The sequence below is a fragment of the Rattus norvegicus genome, chromosome 13 (genome assembly GCF_036323735.1).
Source record: "Rattus norvegicus strain BN/NHsdMcwi chromosome 13, GRCr8, whole genome shotgun sequence".
Lineage (NCBI taxonomy): Eukaryota > Metazoa > Chordata > Mammalia > Rodentia > Muridae > Rattus > Rattus norvegicus.
In genome coordinates, this window is record NC_086031.1 from 79,988,812 (window position 1) to 80,004,873 (window position 16,062).

General features: G+C 46.3%; 1 protein-coding gene across 5 annotated transcripts in view; it reads right to left on the reverse strand.

The window, feature by feature from the left end:
- The window catches only part of Tbx19 (T-box transcription factor 19), a 32,285-nt gene that overhangs the window by 4,877 nt on the left and 11,346 nt on the right, over positions 1 to 16,062 (reverse strand). For 3 of the 5 annotated variants that reach the window (XM_039090785.2, XM_039090786.2, NM_001394230.1), the window contains 4 exons: positions 9,249 to 9,513; positions 7,784 to 7,918; positions 3,856 to 3,917; positions 1,651 to 1,712 (listed from right to left, as the gene is read on the reverse strand). In XM_039090785.2, coding sequence (XP_038946713.1) covers positions 1,651 to 1,712; positions 3,856 to 3,917; positions 7,784 to 7,918; positions 9,249 to 9,513 — 524 coding nt within the window. Of the gene's footprint in view, positions 1 to 1,650; positions 1,713 to 3,855; positions 3,918 to 7,783; positions 7,919 to 8,646; positions 9,219 to 9,248; positions 9,514 to 16,062 lie in introns of those variants that run through there. The other 2 variants (XM_063272363.1, XM_063272362.1) reach the window with 2 other exon arrangements.

The following is a 16,062-nucleotide window of genomic DNA, read 5'->3' on the forward strand; positions in this document are numbered from 1 at the left end:
TTCTGAGGTCCTTCCACAGGGACCTCCCACATAGGAAGAGCTCTAAAAACTGTCCTTGTGGGGAGATCTAGATGTGTGAAGAAGTGAGTGGCAGTAGTGAACATGCTTCTCCAGGGCTCCCCCTGACTGGCCTTCTCTAGAGCTGCCCAAAAGACTTTCACAGGATATCACAACAGATTCCCCAGAAGGCTGTCTGTCAGTGCCACCTGACCTCCAGAATGGAACTGCTTGCTCTCTTCAGCCTTGCACAATGTCTCATCATCTCCCCTCTCCCCAACCCCCTCACCCACAGAAGCCTCAAGGCTCTCTCCATAACCCAACATGCTATTTCACCTCCAACCATGCTGCCCTTTCCTCGAGTCTCAGGCGCTCATGCTCCTGCATGTGTGAAATCTGCATGCTTGGCCTTTATTTATCAGTGTGCTTCTTAGATTAAAATTATAGACATTTCTGAGAAAATGTAAAACTTCTCTACATTGATTAAGAGAATCAGGATTCAGAGGTGTCTGCTAGGCAAAACCAAACCAGAGGGCCCCACTCCCAACCCCAAGACCATTTAGTTTGCCTATTGAGAAGGTGTGCTCCACACTGACCCTAACCTAAACAAGAAATCATTTGACTAAAGTCCCTTTAAAAGGCTTTCCTGGTGTCTTCTCTGCAAGACTCCACAGACACATCCTAGAAGGTGCCTTGCCTTTTGGGGCTGGGACGGGTGAAGAATGCCATCGCTTTCACACGGCAACAAGAGTCATTCTCAGCAATCCACTACATCTGAGTTATAGACTGGGTCAGCCACTGAATCAACTAAAGCAGGGCTCGTCTGGGCTAACAGAGAATACAGCAGCAAGCACTGGGCCTGCATCGGGTCTCTGTGAGTATACATGGCTGCTTGCTTGGCGGTTTTTGTGGGACTCCTAAGAGTGGAAGTCTGACTCTTTTGCCTGCTCTTCAGACACTTTTCCTCCTATTGGGTTGCCTCGTCCAGCCTCAAAATGAAGGCCTTTGCCTTGCCTTATTCTATCTTGTTTTGTTGTGTTTGGAGGAGTGGAGAAAAGAGAAAACGTGGTCAGAGTGTATCGTATGAGAAAAAAATCTATTTTCAATTAAAAGAGTGTGTGAGAAGGTCAACTTTACTCCCATCTCTGCTCTTGGGTCACCACTGTCTCTTCAGAAGCCTGGCTATGCCACAAGGCCTCTGCTGTGCCGGGGCCAGGATAAAGTGGTACCACCAGGAATGTCACTGCTGCCTCAGAATCCCAGGTGTGATGGTCAAGCCCGCCCTCAAGTCGGCTGGGCTGAGTCCTAACACTCGAGACCACAGTCTGCTGAGGCACCTCACTAACTGGATTCCGGTTACAGAGTTCTTTGTTACATGAGACCTAGAGAGCATGCATTTGTCAATTCCACTTAAGGCCCTACCTAAGGTTGGCTTGGGCCTCTCCAGCCTACACACTTGGCTTCTCTCTGAGAACCTGGGAAGGGCATAAACTTGCCTCGGGTGGGAGAGAGAATCTGGGGGGCAGGGGGTGTTTGGAGGGGGACGGGAACAGATCTTGCTAGGCCTTATGAAATCGGGATAGTAAAATGATCAAGAAAGGAGATGACTTCCATGTGACCCCGAGTGTCCCCACACATTGTCACTCCACTCACGGTGAGAGTAGGTCACATGCTGGCTCTCAGAGACAGCCTCTGGAATTTCCTTGAGGTGGTTTCTGAAAGAGTAATGAAAGTCACAGTGTCGGTTCCGCCCCAGCATAAAGCACGTAACCCTGCCTGCCGCGGTCAAAGCTACGACCCTCCCCGAGTTCACCTTCCCAGAGGCACTGATGGGCACTGTAACCATGGCAACCTCACTTCTCCTTTCCTGTCATTTTTGCAGCCATCAGTCTTTACTTTGACTTGATTGGTTTCGTGACTCTTCTCCCTGCCTCACAAGATTCAGGCAGTAATAACAGAGGCTCAGCTCTGCACAGGGCTTTGGGACAATTCCATAGGTGATTATAGTACATCTACCATCGCCCACCCCTCTGTGTGAAAAACCACACGGTTCTTCCTTCTTTCTTTCCCTGGCTGTCCTGAAACTCACTCTTAGACCAGGCTGGCCTTGAACTCACAGAGATCTACCTGCCTCTGCCTCCTGAGTGCCAGGACTGAAGAAGGCCTGTGCCACCACCACCCAGCAGGTTTCTGAACTCTTTCCATCACAGCATAGCTACTATCTCTAGATTTTGTCACATCCTGGATCAACTTGTTCTTCAGGACAACTAAAGAACAACTATCTGAAAAACTTATCCAAGTACGTCCTCTACAGCATCAAAATGTTCTCGGATAGCGAACAGGACAGACTCCTGTGGCATACACTCAAAATGGCAGTCCTTTAAAATGATAACCTTGAAAAGGACAAGGAGAGATTAGACATTAAAAATAATAAGTGGGGGCTGGAGAGATGGCTCAGTGGTTAAGAGCACTGCCTGCTCTTCCAGAGGTCCTGAGTTCAATTCCCAGCAACCACAGGGTAGCTCGTAACCATCTGTAATGGGATCTGCAGGCAGAATGCTGTATATGTAATAAATGAATCTTAAAAAAATAATTGAAAAAAATTGAAACTTGGTCAGTAAAATTGGAACAATTCAAAAGCAACTCTGGCTGAACTTTAGGAACCATCCGTAAAGCATGAACTGGGGACGCTGCTCTATCTCATTTTGGCCTCCATGGAAAGGAAAGGTGGGAAGCTAGCGAGACATTCACCCAAAATGGTAGATCACCAGTCATGCCCCAGGAAATCTCTAACTTCTCTCCTCACAGTTGAGAAATAGGAACTTCCCATTGTTTTTTAACTCGTTTCTTGCACTAAGGATAACTTTCTTCTTAAAAAAAAAAGAAAGAAAGAAAGAAAGAAAGAAAGAAAGAAAGAAAGAAAGAGGGAAAGAGGGAAAGAAAGAAAGAAAGGAAGGAAGAAAGAAAGAGGAAAAGAAAAATTGAAAGCCGGGTGTGGGATACACGCCTGTGACCCCACTACTCCAGGGCAGAGGTAGCGAAATGGGCACTATGAAGTCATAAAGAGATCCTGTCTGAAGCAAAAGGGGGAATTTTTAGAACCATATTCCTGGTTGGAGATTATAGCCGAGTTGGTAGAAAAGCTTGTGTTACATGCACAATATTCAAGCTTCAATCCTAGCCCCACATACATGAAGCAAGGAGGTGCACATGCTTGTAAGCCAGCACTTGGGAAACAGAGGATCAGAAGTTCATTCTCAGATACACAGAGAGTTCAAGGCCAGCCCGGTCTTCCTGAGATCATACCTCAAATAAATAAATAAATAAATAAATAAATAAATAAATAAATAAATAAATAAATACAAACCAGGGGTGGTGGTGCAGACCTTTAATCCCAACACTCAGGAGGCAGAGGCAGGCAGAGCTCTGTGAGTTCAAGATCAGCCTGGTCTACAGAGTGAGTTCCAGAACAGCCAGAGCAGCCAGAGCTTCACAGAGAAACCCTGCTTTGAAAAAAACAAAATAAAACAAAGCACCACACATATTCTTAAAAGTTGGGGAAAGTACGGAGTAAATTATTTAAAATCTAAATCACATTTTAAGGTGGCTATGTTACCTTCATTAATCCACAGTAAAACAAGGATGGTGAAATACTGACAGCTGTGGGCTATCCTGGACTACAGGGCCTGCTATAGGAACAAACACCTGGGACTTGGTTTGAACTTTGTTGAGTTTGTTTGTCGGTAACCTGAGCATTGCAGCGTATTTGCAGCAAAGGCACGGCAAAGGCCAGCTCTGCTCGAGAAGCCTCGTGTCTGCAGAATTCAGCTGGCAAGATCTGACTGAAATCCCACTCACCTTTCCTTGGCATCCAAGAAGGCCTTGGCGAAAGGGTTGTACTTGATTTTGAGAGCTGTTATCTTGCAAAGACAAGAAGTGTTAGTGAGACAGTGCAAGACAGGCAGAGAGCCCTTGTCTCCCCCTGGGAACGGTTATAAAGTCACAACTCCCTCCCCATGTCTCGTCATTAACCCCTGCACTGACTAGTGTACTGTGGCGTGAAAATGGTGACCGATGTGCAAAGCGAGCAGTGAACGAAGTGGGCACAGGGTCAGGAACTGGGAGAGCCCTGCAGTGCTAACAGACTCACTGCTCCTCCTTTTCCGTTCCTTGTTTTCACTCTTTTTTTTTTTTTTTATTAACTTGAGTATTTCTTATTTACATTTCGAGTGTTATTCCCTTTCCCGGTTTCCGGGCAAACATCCCCCTAATCCCTCCCCCTCCCCTTCCTTATGGGTGTTCCCCTCCCCATCCTCTCCCCATTGTCCCCCTCCCCTCAACAGTCTAGTTCACTGGGGGTTCAGTCTTAGCAGGACCCAGGGCTTCCCCTTCCACTGGTGCTCTTACTAGGATATTCATTGCTACCTATGAGGTCAGAGTCCAGGGTCAGTCCATGTATAGTCTTTAGGTAGTGGCTTAGTCCCTGGAAGCTCTGGTTGCTTGGCATTGTTGTTCATATGGGGTCTCGAGCCCCTTCGAGCTCTTCTAGTTCTTTCTCTGATTCCTTCAATGGGGTCCTATTCTCAGTTCAGTGGTTTGCTGCTGGCATTCGCCTCTGTATTTGCTGTATTCTGGCTGTGTCTCTCAGGAGAGATCTACATCCGGCTCCTGTCGGTCTGCACTTCTTTGCTTCATCCATCTTGTCTAATTGGATACATACTGTATATGTATGGGCCACATGTGGGGCAGGCTCTGAATGGGTGTTCCTTCTGTGTCTGTTTTAATCTTTTCACTCTTACCCAAGAGTCCCCAAGTTCTGCCATAAAGGACTCCCTTTCCTATCACGCAGTGGGGAGCACAGCACCGGTGCTTCCCACCTCACCTCACTTACGGTGCTCAAGTTCAAGTCCCTTGTTCTCCTGTAACCACTTGCCCACCAGGCCATGTAAACTCAAAATCACATCATCTGTTCCCATCCACCATCCCTGTACATCATCGAAATCCATTCTGTCGGTGAACAGGACAGAACGTTGTGACACACCACAAAATGCATCTGTCTGCTAACACGTGGCTTTTACAATGAGAGGGAAGTATTAGACTGTTATAAAGGAGAGGGAAAGTGTAAAACTTTACAGTTCGAAGTCTGCGTTTTTCCCCTCACCAGCTCCATCTCTCATAGTGATCAAGACAGAGATACAGAGACATACTGAAAGACAGACATAGAGGCGGGGCTAGAGAGAGCCGGAAGCAGGGGGAGAACATCTGTGTTCATCTCCCACTAACCGGGAGCCCTGAAAAGGGCATCCGTCCTGTTTTGTTCGTTGCAGTCTTTCTAGCGACTGTGGTAAGAGCCAGCATGTGCTGATAACCAGCAAATACTTTTGAAGAAATAGTGAACAGAATATTGATGTGTGCAAGAGCCCATGACTCGCTGGGTGAGGGAAGAAAAGTAAAAGCCCAGCTCTTTCTAGAAAGGAGAGAGGGGTGCAAGCCCGGACAGAGCAGCTACCCTGGTGTTTCTCTTGGGTGAAGCCTGGAGAGGTTGGATGGAACTGAGGGAACCCTCAGCAAGCCCCATACCTGCTCAACCACCCGGGGAAGCTGTAGGAGGCTCTGTGCTTAGGTTTTACATAGCTTCATCTCCAGGGGACGTGTTCAAATTCAAGAAGTGGCTAAAAGGGTCACCATTGCCAGGAAGGTGGTTCAGGAATGACAGGAGCCAATGGCTAAGAGCAAGAGCCTAGAGGTGGCCACCGCCTAGGCCGATGAACAGGGACACTTCCCAGAGACACAAAAGTCCCTTCAACACGGACTCCGCCCAGAGAGAAGTGGAGAAAACCTGGCTGAGAGAAGGTGGGTGTTACCTTGAGAGAAGCAGCAGTGAGGGGTATTATGGGAGTATCTTCTCCTGCTGGCCCACCGCCAGGCTTCTGTCAAGAGCCTGGGCTGCTTTATAAAAGAACGGCCTCATGCTCTCTCTCTGCCCCAAACTAGGTCTGCAACATCATTTCACCTACAGAAACCAAAATGCCAGTTTCCTACCTGATGATCAACAGGGCCCTTTCTGGGAAACCAAACACTGCAGATTCTAGAAATTGTCCCCCGGGGCCAAGTTAAAGCAGCCAGAGGCTACTGGGTTTTTAACCTATCAGATTGCCAAGGGGCCGTTTCTGTGTGAAGGCTGCCAATGAGATGCCATTTTAGGCAGATGTGGCCTATTTATTAATAACGTATGCTGCAACATACATTCCCCATGTGGAGCAATCCTGTCTCTAGGTGTTCGCTACACAAGCAAATCACGATAGATTACCTGGCACGCTCACTGCAGCGTAATATCTAATAGAACATAAAACAACCTACATTCTGCTGGGGGCAGGAAGCCATTTACATGCCATGCCATAGATGTCTATAAACAAATGCTGGGAGTATTATAAGAAAAAGAGATAGGCCTGACTGTAATTTCATAGAAAGAGATACACTGTGGACTATAGAGTTGTTTAGGAAGGAAGGAAAGAAACTTCTAAGCTAAGGTTTACAAGATGAGAGTATTTATGTGAGGAAATCTCCATACATATAGCAAATGGGGGAAGGGGTTACTTTAACGATGGTCATTATAGCATCCATAAAAGTGCACTTCCAAAAGCAAAAAATAATGCATTTTGCCTTTTAATTCTTATTTTTACCTTGCATACTCTGCGCTATCCATCACTGTATTTTTTAAAATAAACCTATATTATCTTTCACATTTAAGCTTAATCAAAAGGTATCCAGTGCTGCCCAGTTGTTGCTGATGATTCTCCTGATGAACGCCCTCCCCCCACTCCCCCAGACAGACTCAAAGCAGTTCATTGAGAAGTCAGGCTTGGGATTCTAAAAACTCTGTCAATATTCAGGTTACTAAGAAAGAAAAAACCTGACTGTGCTCGGAGAGAAAAAAACTGACAAGAAGACACAGAGTCTTGTAAAAACCACAGGAGGACACAGGTGTCAACCCCACACTCTTCAGAAACAGAAGGGAGAAGCTGCCTGCCACCCTTCCTGTCCACACCCCTTTCAGACACATCAGCAAAACAAAGACTCCAGTTTTCCCATAGGGTTGAGCAGTTTTATAGCCCTATTCAACTGGATCTTGTTGGCACCAGGTGGCTTCTGGTGGGCTGCTATAGTTTGGATTGTGAGGGTGTCTCAAAGGTCCGTGTGTGAAGGTTTGGTGCCCCTGGGAGCTGGTGGAATGTTGAAGGTTAGGACTTGGTCAGAGGCCTCCAGATCACTGAGATATGCCCTTGCAAGGAATTTGAGGAGGTTTTTCTTTTCCCCATAACAGTAAAAAGAGCCTCGAGAACAGTAAGACAAGGAAAGCCTTTCTCTGTATTGTCTCCTATACTGTAGTAGCAACAGAAAGCTGAGTAACGTATGGGCCTTTGGCAGACAGACTGGCCTAGGAGCCCCTAAGCACACCTCACCGTTCAGCCTTATCACCGATTTGAGCGTCAGGATCCTCAAAACTCTAAATTCTATTTAGTCTTGCTTGCAACAAAAAGATTCCCCACCAATTCTGCATGGTCTTCTGTGTAACATTCACACGAATCAATACAGGGGGAGGGGGCAAAGATGTGTGCACAGGCGCCCGCGTGCGTGCGCGCGCGCACACAGACACACACACACACACACACACACTCACATGCACACACACACACTCACATGCACACACACACACTCACATGCACACACACACACACACACACACACACTTGTATGCCAGGCACAGGCACACACACTCATTTACCTCCTCGTTCTGATAAGCAGTCACAGCGATGAACTGAGTTTCAGGGAATGAGCAGTTCATGACCATTCGATGGGCGCCTCCGACGCGCACTATGTGAACCTGAGGTTCATATTTATGCAGAGAATTCAGCATTATCTGTTGAGTGGGAGGGGAAGACATTTTAAAAAGCAAGGCTAAGCCTGCTGTGTCACAGTTGATCAGCAGCCAGCACCCTGGGGTCCTCCCAAGCTCGGCACCCCACCCAGACTAGGGGCACCCATGAAATCCTACGTCAGATGAGTGGGGAGATGTTTTTCAGACACTCCCAGCCAGCACTGTACTGATGCTCACACTCAAGTCGGCCGCAGACAGCCCAGGAAAAGCTGTTCTTATATTTCCTACCTAAATCCAGGCTTCCGTTTTCTTGATGCCTGTGTTCAGCACAACAATATACATTTCAGTCCATTCAAATATATATTTGTTCATATATGAAGAATCCCAGTAACTCAAGATGTGTTAGTACCTACAGGCTAAGGAGATCTGACACCAGAGGGTTATACAAAACTTACCCAACTCGATTTAAATGAGAGGCCACTGAAAGACTCCGGCTGTGAGATCTAACAGGGCAGTAACAACTAACCTTCAAATTTCCATTTTAATGAGTAACATTCTGGCTTGCACCAAGCCTGGGATTGCATTACCCCCTAAACAGTGGACTCCCATGGTCCCCTCCACTGAGCACAAAGAGAAAGGAGAAAACACAGGCTGGGCACAAAGGAAGCCAAATATGAGGGAGGGCTGGGGAGAGAGAGCAGCAGGCTGTTCCCCCTCCAGGTCCCACCTCCTGCACCCCCACATAGTCTGCATTTTGTAAAGTTACTAACCTTCTAACCTAGGGAGCTGGATTTGCAACCCGCCACAGAAATGGAGGCGGAAAAGGCTTCCCGTCCTGTTTACTCTAATTGGAGATTTTAAATAAAACCTTCCTTATTTAAGGTTTGTTTGGATTGTATGGGTTTTTTTTTTTTTCTGGGGGGAAAAAACGAAAGCTGATTCAATATTCTATTGATAATTATCGTAGTGCCCAAGCAGAAGAAGTAATTATTTCATTTAGGAGCAGCTTTTTATTAAGGTATTTGTCTGTTGCCAACATGCCACTTACACCAAAAAAAAGGTGGGGGGAGAGAGAGAAACAAAACCCCAGTACCCACAAACATCTCCCTCCCTGGGCTGGGTAAAAAGCACCACACACAAGACAAAACGGAAAAGAGCCTGATGATTAAGTAAACTAGTGCACTCTTGTTCTCTTAACATCGGGAAGTCCATTAAAAACTGAAGCACCAATTAAGAGCTGTTTATTCCTGTTTACATTTGGACTCCAGGAAATAACTGGCTTCTGTGGGCAAAGAGGCTGATGAGGACCTCTCTAATTGCCTAAATGCACCCTTGATATTTCTTGATTGGTGTGTGGGGAGGCCACGCGTACCTGCCCACCTCCACTAAGCTTGTTGGTCAGCTTCACTTTGCTGAAGGAGATGGGAGCTTTCATCCAGTGAGCCCCAAAGTTGGGGGAGTCAGGGTGAATGTAGACACAGCTGTGGCTGGAGACCTCTGGCTTGCCCGCGGGTACCCATTCCCCGTTGACATACTTCCAGCGGTGACTGTCGGTCGGGACGAAGTCCAACAGAAGGGAGTACATAGCATTAGGGTCCAGTCCCGTGACACTGATCTTCAAAACAGGGAACATCCGCCTGAAGGAAGTCAGAAACAGCCATGAAGGGATCTCAGAGGTCCTCTTCCCATCCTGGTCCCAGAGGCTTCTCGCCTCTGACACTGGGATTTGACTATAAAGCACTGCTCTGCGGGTTAGAATCTGTGCGAACCACCAGTCTGGTCATTTCATACAGAAGACCATACAGACAAGTATGTCCTCAGATGTACCGAGAATGGCCACACTCACAGACAGCTTTCTCCCTCGCATCCCAGTGCTACAGACCTCCCCAGACTCACACAGAACCCTGGTTGTGAGTAAAGGTAATAGCGTGTGGACGGCTGCATCGGAAAGCGAGGGGAAACGGGGATTTCAGCTGAATGGTTAGAGGTCCCTTCCTGCAGACTTCCAGAGTCTCCCTATACCCATGCCCAGGCTGAACAGGGAGGGAGACGGACATGGATTCACTGATCCTTCCTCTCCCCTCTAGAACAGTGCCACTGCTTGCATTTACCTAAACATCTGACTTCTGATCCCACTGCTTGCTGAGCACACACAAAGAAACGACATAGCAGCCATCACTCAGTCCCCAGTTCTTTCTAGACTTCCTGTTTCCAGGAGGAAAAGCAGATGGAGGTGGTTCCTGCCAGCCAGGGGCAGGGTTGACAATGATCTACTTATAATGTCCAAAGTGACCCAAGGTGAGACTCTAGAACGACAGCAGGACTGGCCAGCAGGAAGCCACGAGTCTAAGGGCAGATGGCTAGTACTTGGCACATTCACTGGGTATCGTAATAAACACTTCCCAAGAATCAACTCACTGAGTCCCTGCAACTTTATAAAAATGTCCTGCTGTGACTTGCGCTTCGATAAAGACCACCTGCATCGAACAAAATGTCCAGGGGAGAAAATGCACGAGAAAGTGCACTGCCCTCCTGTATTCCTGACTGAGACTCGAGAGTCCCACCTCACTCCCCTTCTTGAGATGAATTCCCTTTCAGGCCACCAGGAAGGTTGGTGATGTAACATCCTTTTGCCTGTTCCCATTTCTTTTGTTATTTTCCATCATAGAACCAGAAGGTGCTTTCCCCTCTGTTTTCTCTTGATATCAGATTGAACTGCTCCTCCTCTCTGTGTATTTTAACATTCTCATTCACAAAGAAAGATAAACATGGACATTAGATAAATGACCTACAGACCCAGAAAGTCGTTCTAACAGCTGAAAAGGTTTCTTATTCATAGGAGCCATGGCTGCAAATGGACTCTGTCTTCTGGCCCCAAGCTTCTCCTAAAGTGATATGTTTTTGTTTTTGTTTTGCTCTACTTCATTGTACATTATAAACACACACACACATACACACACATGCACACACACACACACACATACAAATAGAGTATGGTCACTCATTATTAGGGGCAATGGCTAAGTGAACAGTCACATTTGGGAGACAGAGGCTGGTGGATCTCTATGAGTTCAAGACCAGCCTGGTCTACATGGTAAGTTCCAGGCCAGCCAAGTCATGCATGTATGTGTGCATGGATGGATGGGTGGATGGATGGATGGTAGATAGATAGATAGATAGATAGATAGATAGATAGATAGATAGATAATTTAATGCAAGGTCACTTTCTGGTGATAATAATTACGATATGCACCCGGGGGTTAGAGTAAGTTACACCTCATTTAAGTATTCCTTCTCCACAAGAAGATGTTACTATGCCCCTGTTTTAGTACAAAGGCCCAAAGGTTCTAATAAGCCTATCAGCCAAGAGACTGAAAGAAAAGGCTGTATCTGCTGGGGCAAAGAGAAGGAAATGCCCCCATAGGCTTGTCCATATAGGCTTGTCCATATAGAACCCTGCTCTTAGTCTCAAAGCTCTATTGTGTGAAGAAGTACCTCTTTTTAAAGATTTATTTTATGTATATGAGTATGCTGTCACTGATACACCAGAGAGGGCATCGGATCCCATTACAGATGATTGTGAGCCACCATGTGGTTGCTGGGAATTGAACTCAGGACCTCTGAAAGACAGCCATTGCTCTTAACCTCTGAGCCATCTCTCCAGTCCCCAAAGAAGAATCTCATAATGGTATCTTTTCCTTCTTTTTAAATTCAGAGATAAAGTTGATATTGTAAAGAAACGATGACTTCACAAGTAGATATTTCAACATCGCTAGCCATCCTAAAAGCATACAAGTAAGATGCCACTTCCTGCCTTCAAGGACAGCTACAGTGGAAAAGCAAAACAACAGAAAATGTTGGTGAGGAAGGAAAAAGACTGGAGCCCCTCTTACAGTCCTATGGAGGGATTTAAATGGCACAGTTCCATGTCTGACTAAGCATGGAGTTACTGGCTAATCTGGAGTTCCACTCCTCAGCATGTATGCAGAAACGATGGAAACACGTGACTACAGATATGTCGTAGCAGTGGATTATGAAAACAGATGCACTGAATGATGGGTAGATGCTAAATGCGTTACATCCATTTGCTGGGGTTTTATTTGGTCTCGAGATCCTCAGTACTGCTCTGCACTACAGTATACATGAACCTTGAAAACCCTTGGCTAAGTGACAAAATTTTCACAAAGAATCACAAGACCAGAACAGCTAAATCTACAGAGGCAGAAAGTAGACTAGTGGGTCGGTGATGGCTAAAAGATATGGTGCTCTTTGGTGGGGGAAGACAATGAAAATGTCCTAAAATCAATTGTGGAGAGGGATTTTCAATTCTGGGGATATGCTAAACCCCACTGAACTGTGTGCCTTACATGGATGAGTAATCTGTTATATTAATCACACCACACAGTAATGCTGTCAATTAAAATGAGGAAGCACGGAATGAGGTCCTATATGAAAAATGATTGGATGATCAACTGTGTTATACCCTATAGTGTTCCATTTGCCAAGAACTTTATAATTATTCTTCGTTTCGAGGTCAACATGCGAATGAACCAAACGGTAACACATCATTTTAATCGGCATTGTATCGAGACAAGGAATAAATACATCTGTCAGCTTGCCGAAGGTCTTAGATCTGGATGAGACCTCCTCTTAGCTGAGCTAATCTCCTTCCACCTCATCAACCCTGTCCCCTTCTTTGTCTTGACCCACAATGACCTTTGACACATCATCTAGACACGTGTGGCCATCGCTCAGAGCAAGGCCGTGCTATCAGGGATGAAATCCACTTTGATCCAAAGTGATTTTTTTCCTTCCACTTTCCCCCCAAAGCTTGACTAAGCAGAGAGGGTCGAGAGTCTTTGAGGAGTTTAAAAGCATATGGTGAATCAGCCTCTAATCACAGACCCTCATCACTTAAATCTTCCTTGAAAGAAAAAAGCAAGAGGGTTTGGAGAGAGAAGAGAGAGGAAACGTGACAACGTGAGCAATGTCTCCCTAAACACCATAACTGATGGGTCATGGGCATTGAGTTTTACCTGCAAACCTGACTTTGGTTTTACTGTGAAGCTCGCTATCCAGTTTTCATTTCACCAACAGGAATCTTGGGAGATAGCCCTGTTGAAAATGGCTAGGAGTGAGGGCTATCGTGAGGGGAAGAGATGAGGCAGGCTTTGTAAGGAGGGGAAGAACAGTGGCAGTCCAAGGCAACATTCAGGAAAAATACCTTCCTCACTCTGCTCATCAGACAGTAACTGTCATCAGATGCTCAGTAGAGCTGTCAGGATTAAGGTGTGTGTGTGTGTGTGTGTGTGTGTGTGTGTGTGTGTGTGTGTGTGTGTGTGTCTGCCTGTCTGCCTGTCTGTCTGTCTGTCTGTCTGTCTGTGTGTCTGTCTCTGTGTGTCTATGTGTGTCTGTCTGTGTGTGTCCATGTGTGTCTGTCTGTCTGTGTGTCTGTCTCTCTGTGTGTCTGTCTGTGTCTGTCTGTGTGTCTGTCTGTGTGTCTGTCTGTCTGTCTGTCTCTCTGTGTGTCTGTGTGTGTCTATCTGTCTGTGTGTGTCTGTCTGTCTGTGTGTATGTCTGTCTCTGTGTGTGTCTGTCTGTCTGTCTGTGTGTGTGTGTGTCTGTATGTGTGTCTGTGTGTGTGTCTGTATGTGTGTGTGTCTGTGTGTCTGTGTGTGTCTGTGTGTCTGTGTCTGTCTGTCTGTGTCTGTCTGTGTGTGTCTGTCTGTCTGTGTCTGTGTCTGTGTGTCTGTGTGTGTGTCTGTCTCTGTGTGTGTGCGTCTGTCTGTGTGTGTGTGTCTGTGTGTGTGTCTGTATGTGTGTGTGTCTGTGTGTCTGTGTGTCTGTATGTCTGTGTGTGTCTGTGTGTCTGTGTCTGTCTGTCTGTGTCTGTCTGTGTGTGTCTGTCTGTGTGTCTGTGTGTGTGTCTGTCTCTGTGTGTGTGCGTCTGTCTGTGTGTGTGTGTCTGTGTGTGTGTCTATCTGTCTGTGTGTGTATGTCTGTCTGTGTGTGTCTGTCTGTCTGTGTGTGCGCTCGCGCCTGTGCCTGTGCTGTGTTCATGCTCATGCAGGCTCTATGATTATGAAACACATGGCCCATGAATGTCAATGCATGAAAGTAAGCAGAAATGAGCTCAGCTGCAGCTGTCAGCTCCATATAAATCAGAGGGAAAGAGAGCAGTCGCATCGGGTTAGAAGCAGAGTATGCAGATAGCTGTGATATCATTTGTAACTGTAAAAAGTAGAGAAAGTAGTTCACGGGCTATGCAGACACGGAGATGAACCTACCTGAGGTGCAATTTTCGCTTCTTCCTCCTTTGTGCTGCCCTCACTGGATGCCGCCAGCCGGGCTAGGGATGCCTAGCACCCCGAGTTAGCAACAGATTCCAACTCCGAATTCCAGCCCTCGTTTATGAAGCTCAGTAGGTACCAATGCCAAAAAGGCTTCCAATTCTTAAAATCTGTACAAAGCTAATAATTGCAGATATATACATGCCTCTCAGAGGAAAGTGTTCAGAGATAAACAACTGAACTCACAGACTACTGTTTCAACTACTCAGGAGGCTAAGGCATGAGAAACACCTCAAGACCAACCTGGGGCTCCAAGTAGGTTCAAGCCCAGCCTGGGCAACTTAGTGAGACCCTTTAAAAGAAGGCTGGGGGTAGCTCGATAGTATATTGCTTGCCTAGTGTGTAAGCAGTCCTCAGTACTGGAAAGAAAGAAAGGGAGAAAGATAAGGGAGGAAGAGAGGGAGGAAAGGAAGGAGGGAGGGAGGTAAGAAGAAAAAGAGGGGATGGGGGAAGAAAGAAGGGAGAAGGAAGGAAGAGAGAAGGAAAGAGCTACAAGAGATTTAATTTAGTTGCCTGTTTCCTCGGAATTGAATTCTTTTCTGCCACCTAACATATAAATTCTCAAGGATGGAGGTGAGAGCAAGCACAGACCAGCCGTGTTGTAGTTACCATGAGATCTGAAACCTTATCGAACATCAGTGGCTAAAAGTATGGGTGCTGCTGCTGCTGCTGCTGCTGCTGCTGCTGCTGCCGCTGTTGTTGTTGAATTTGCAGTGGGAACAAGGCAGAAAGAGGAGAAAAGGGAGCCACGCGAGTACAAGTGTTCAGGGCTTAGCTCACTGATCAAATCGAAGGTTCTGGAAAACTCGACAGGTTGGTAATGCACAGAGCCAGGTGGAAATGCAGCTTCCCCTGGAGAAGGACTGCTGGGGAGGCAGCGGGAATCTGGAGAAGACACAGGGAGAAGAAAGGAGACATGGGAACAGATGGGAAGTGGGGAGGAGAAAAAGCTGGAAAGCGGTGGTCTATGGTGAGGAAATAAAGTCTACTAAAGCCTCAATCAGAAAACCCAAGGATCGAGAAAGCCGGCCCTGAGCAAGCTCCATTGATATCCCCTGAAGCCACAGCCATTCCCCTCCTCCTCTAAAAGCATAAAGCCCAACGCCTGGGGAAATTTTGGCCCCAGAGGAGGCTCAGCAGACATAAGGTAAAGAAAAAGATTTCATTCACAGCAATGAACCAGTTTGGCCACAAGTTCACTGTTTCCACACACACACACACACACACACACACACACACACACACACACACACAAATTCACGTAATTAATAGGAATGACGTTAAGCACAAGTAACTTTAAACTTTAAATATGAAAGAAATGTTGCTGAGGTTTAAAAAAAAAAAAGCAGGCAAGAAACGCTCTTTTCAAGTGGCAAAGGGACATTCTGCTACACTTTGCTATCGGTGTGGACTCTGTAATGCCTCCAAGAATCCTATTGCCTTTATTGAAATACTTGAAGCATAGTTCATCTCTTGGTTCTACTCACTTAGATTGCACTATAGGGTCACTCTGACGGCCAAATAATGGCATATAGTTGGTCACCCAGTAACCCAGCACAAGCAGAATGCGCCCCACACAACAGGCTGCAATTCACAAGTGCATCTGCGCTCCTCTTTGAAAGGGGCCGAATCCACTTGAGAATGCAAGGCAGTCCTTTGAAGTTAAAAACATTTCGCATCAAGAGAAGAAACGTGAAATTAAACTTTCAAATATTCAAAGCAATAAAATGTCTAGTACACATATAGGGGTCTGTTTGGAAAGGAAAAAAAAGTCACTCTTAGACGAGGTTGGTAGCTTCGCAGTTTACAAAATGTACGTGTTCACCACCTGACTTT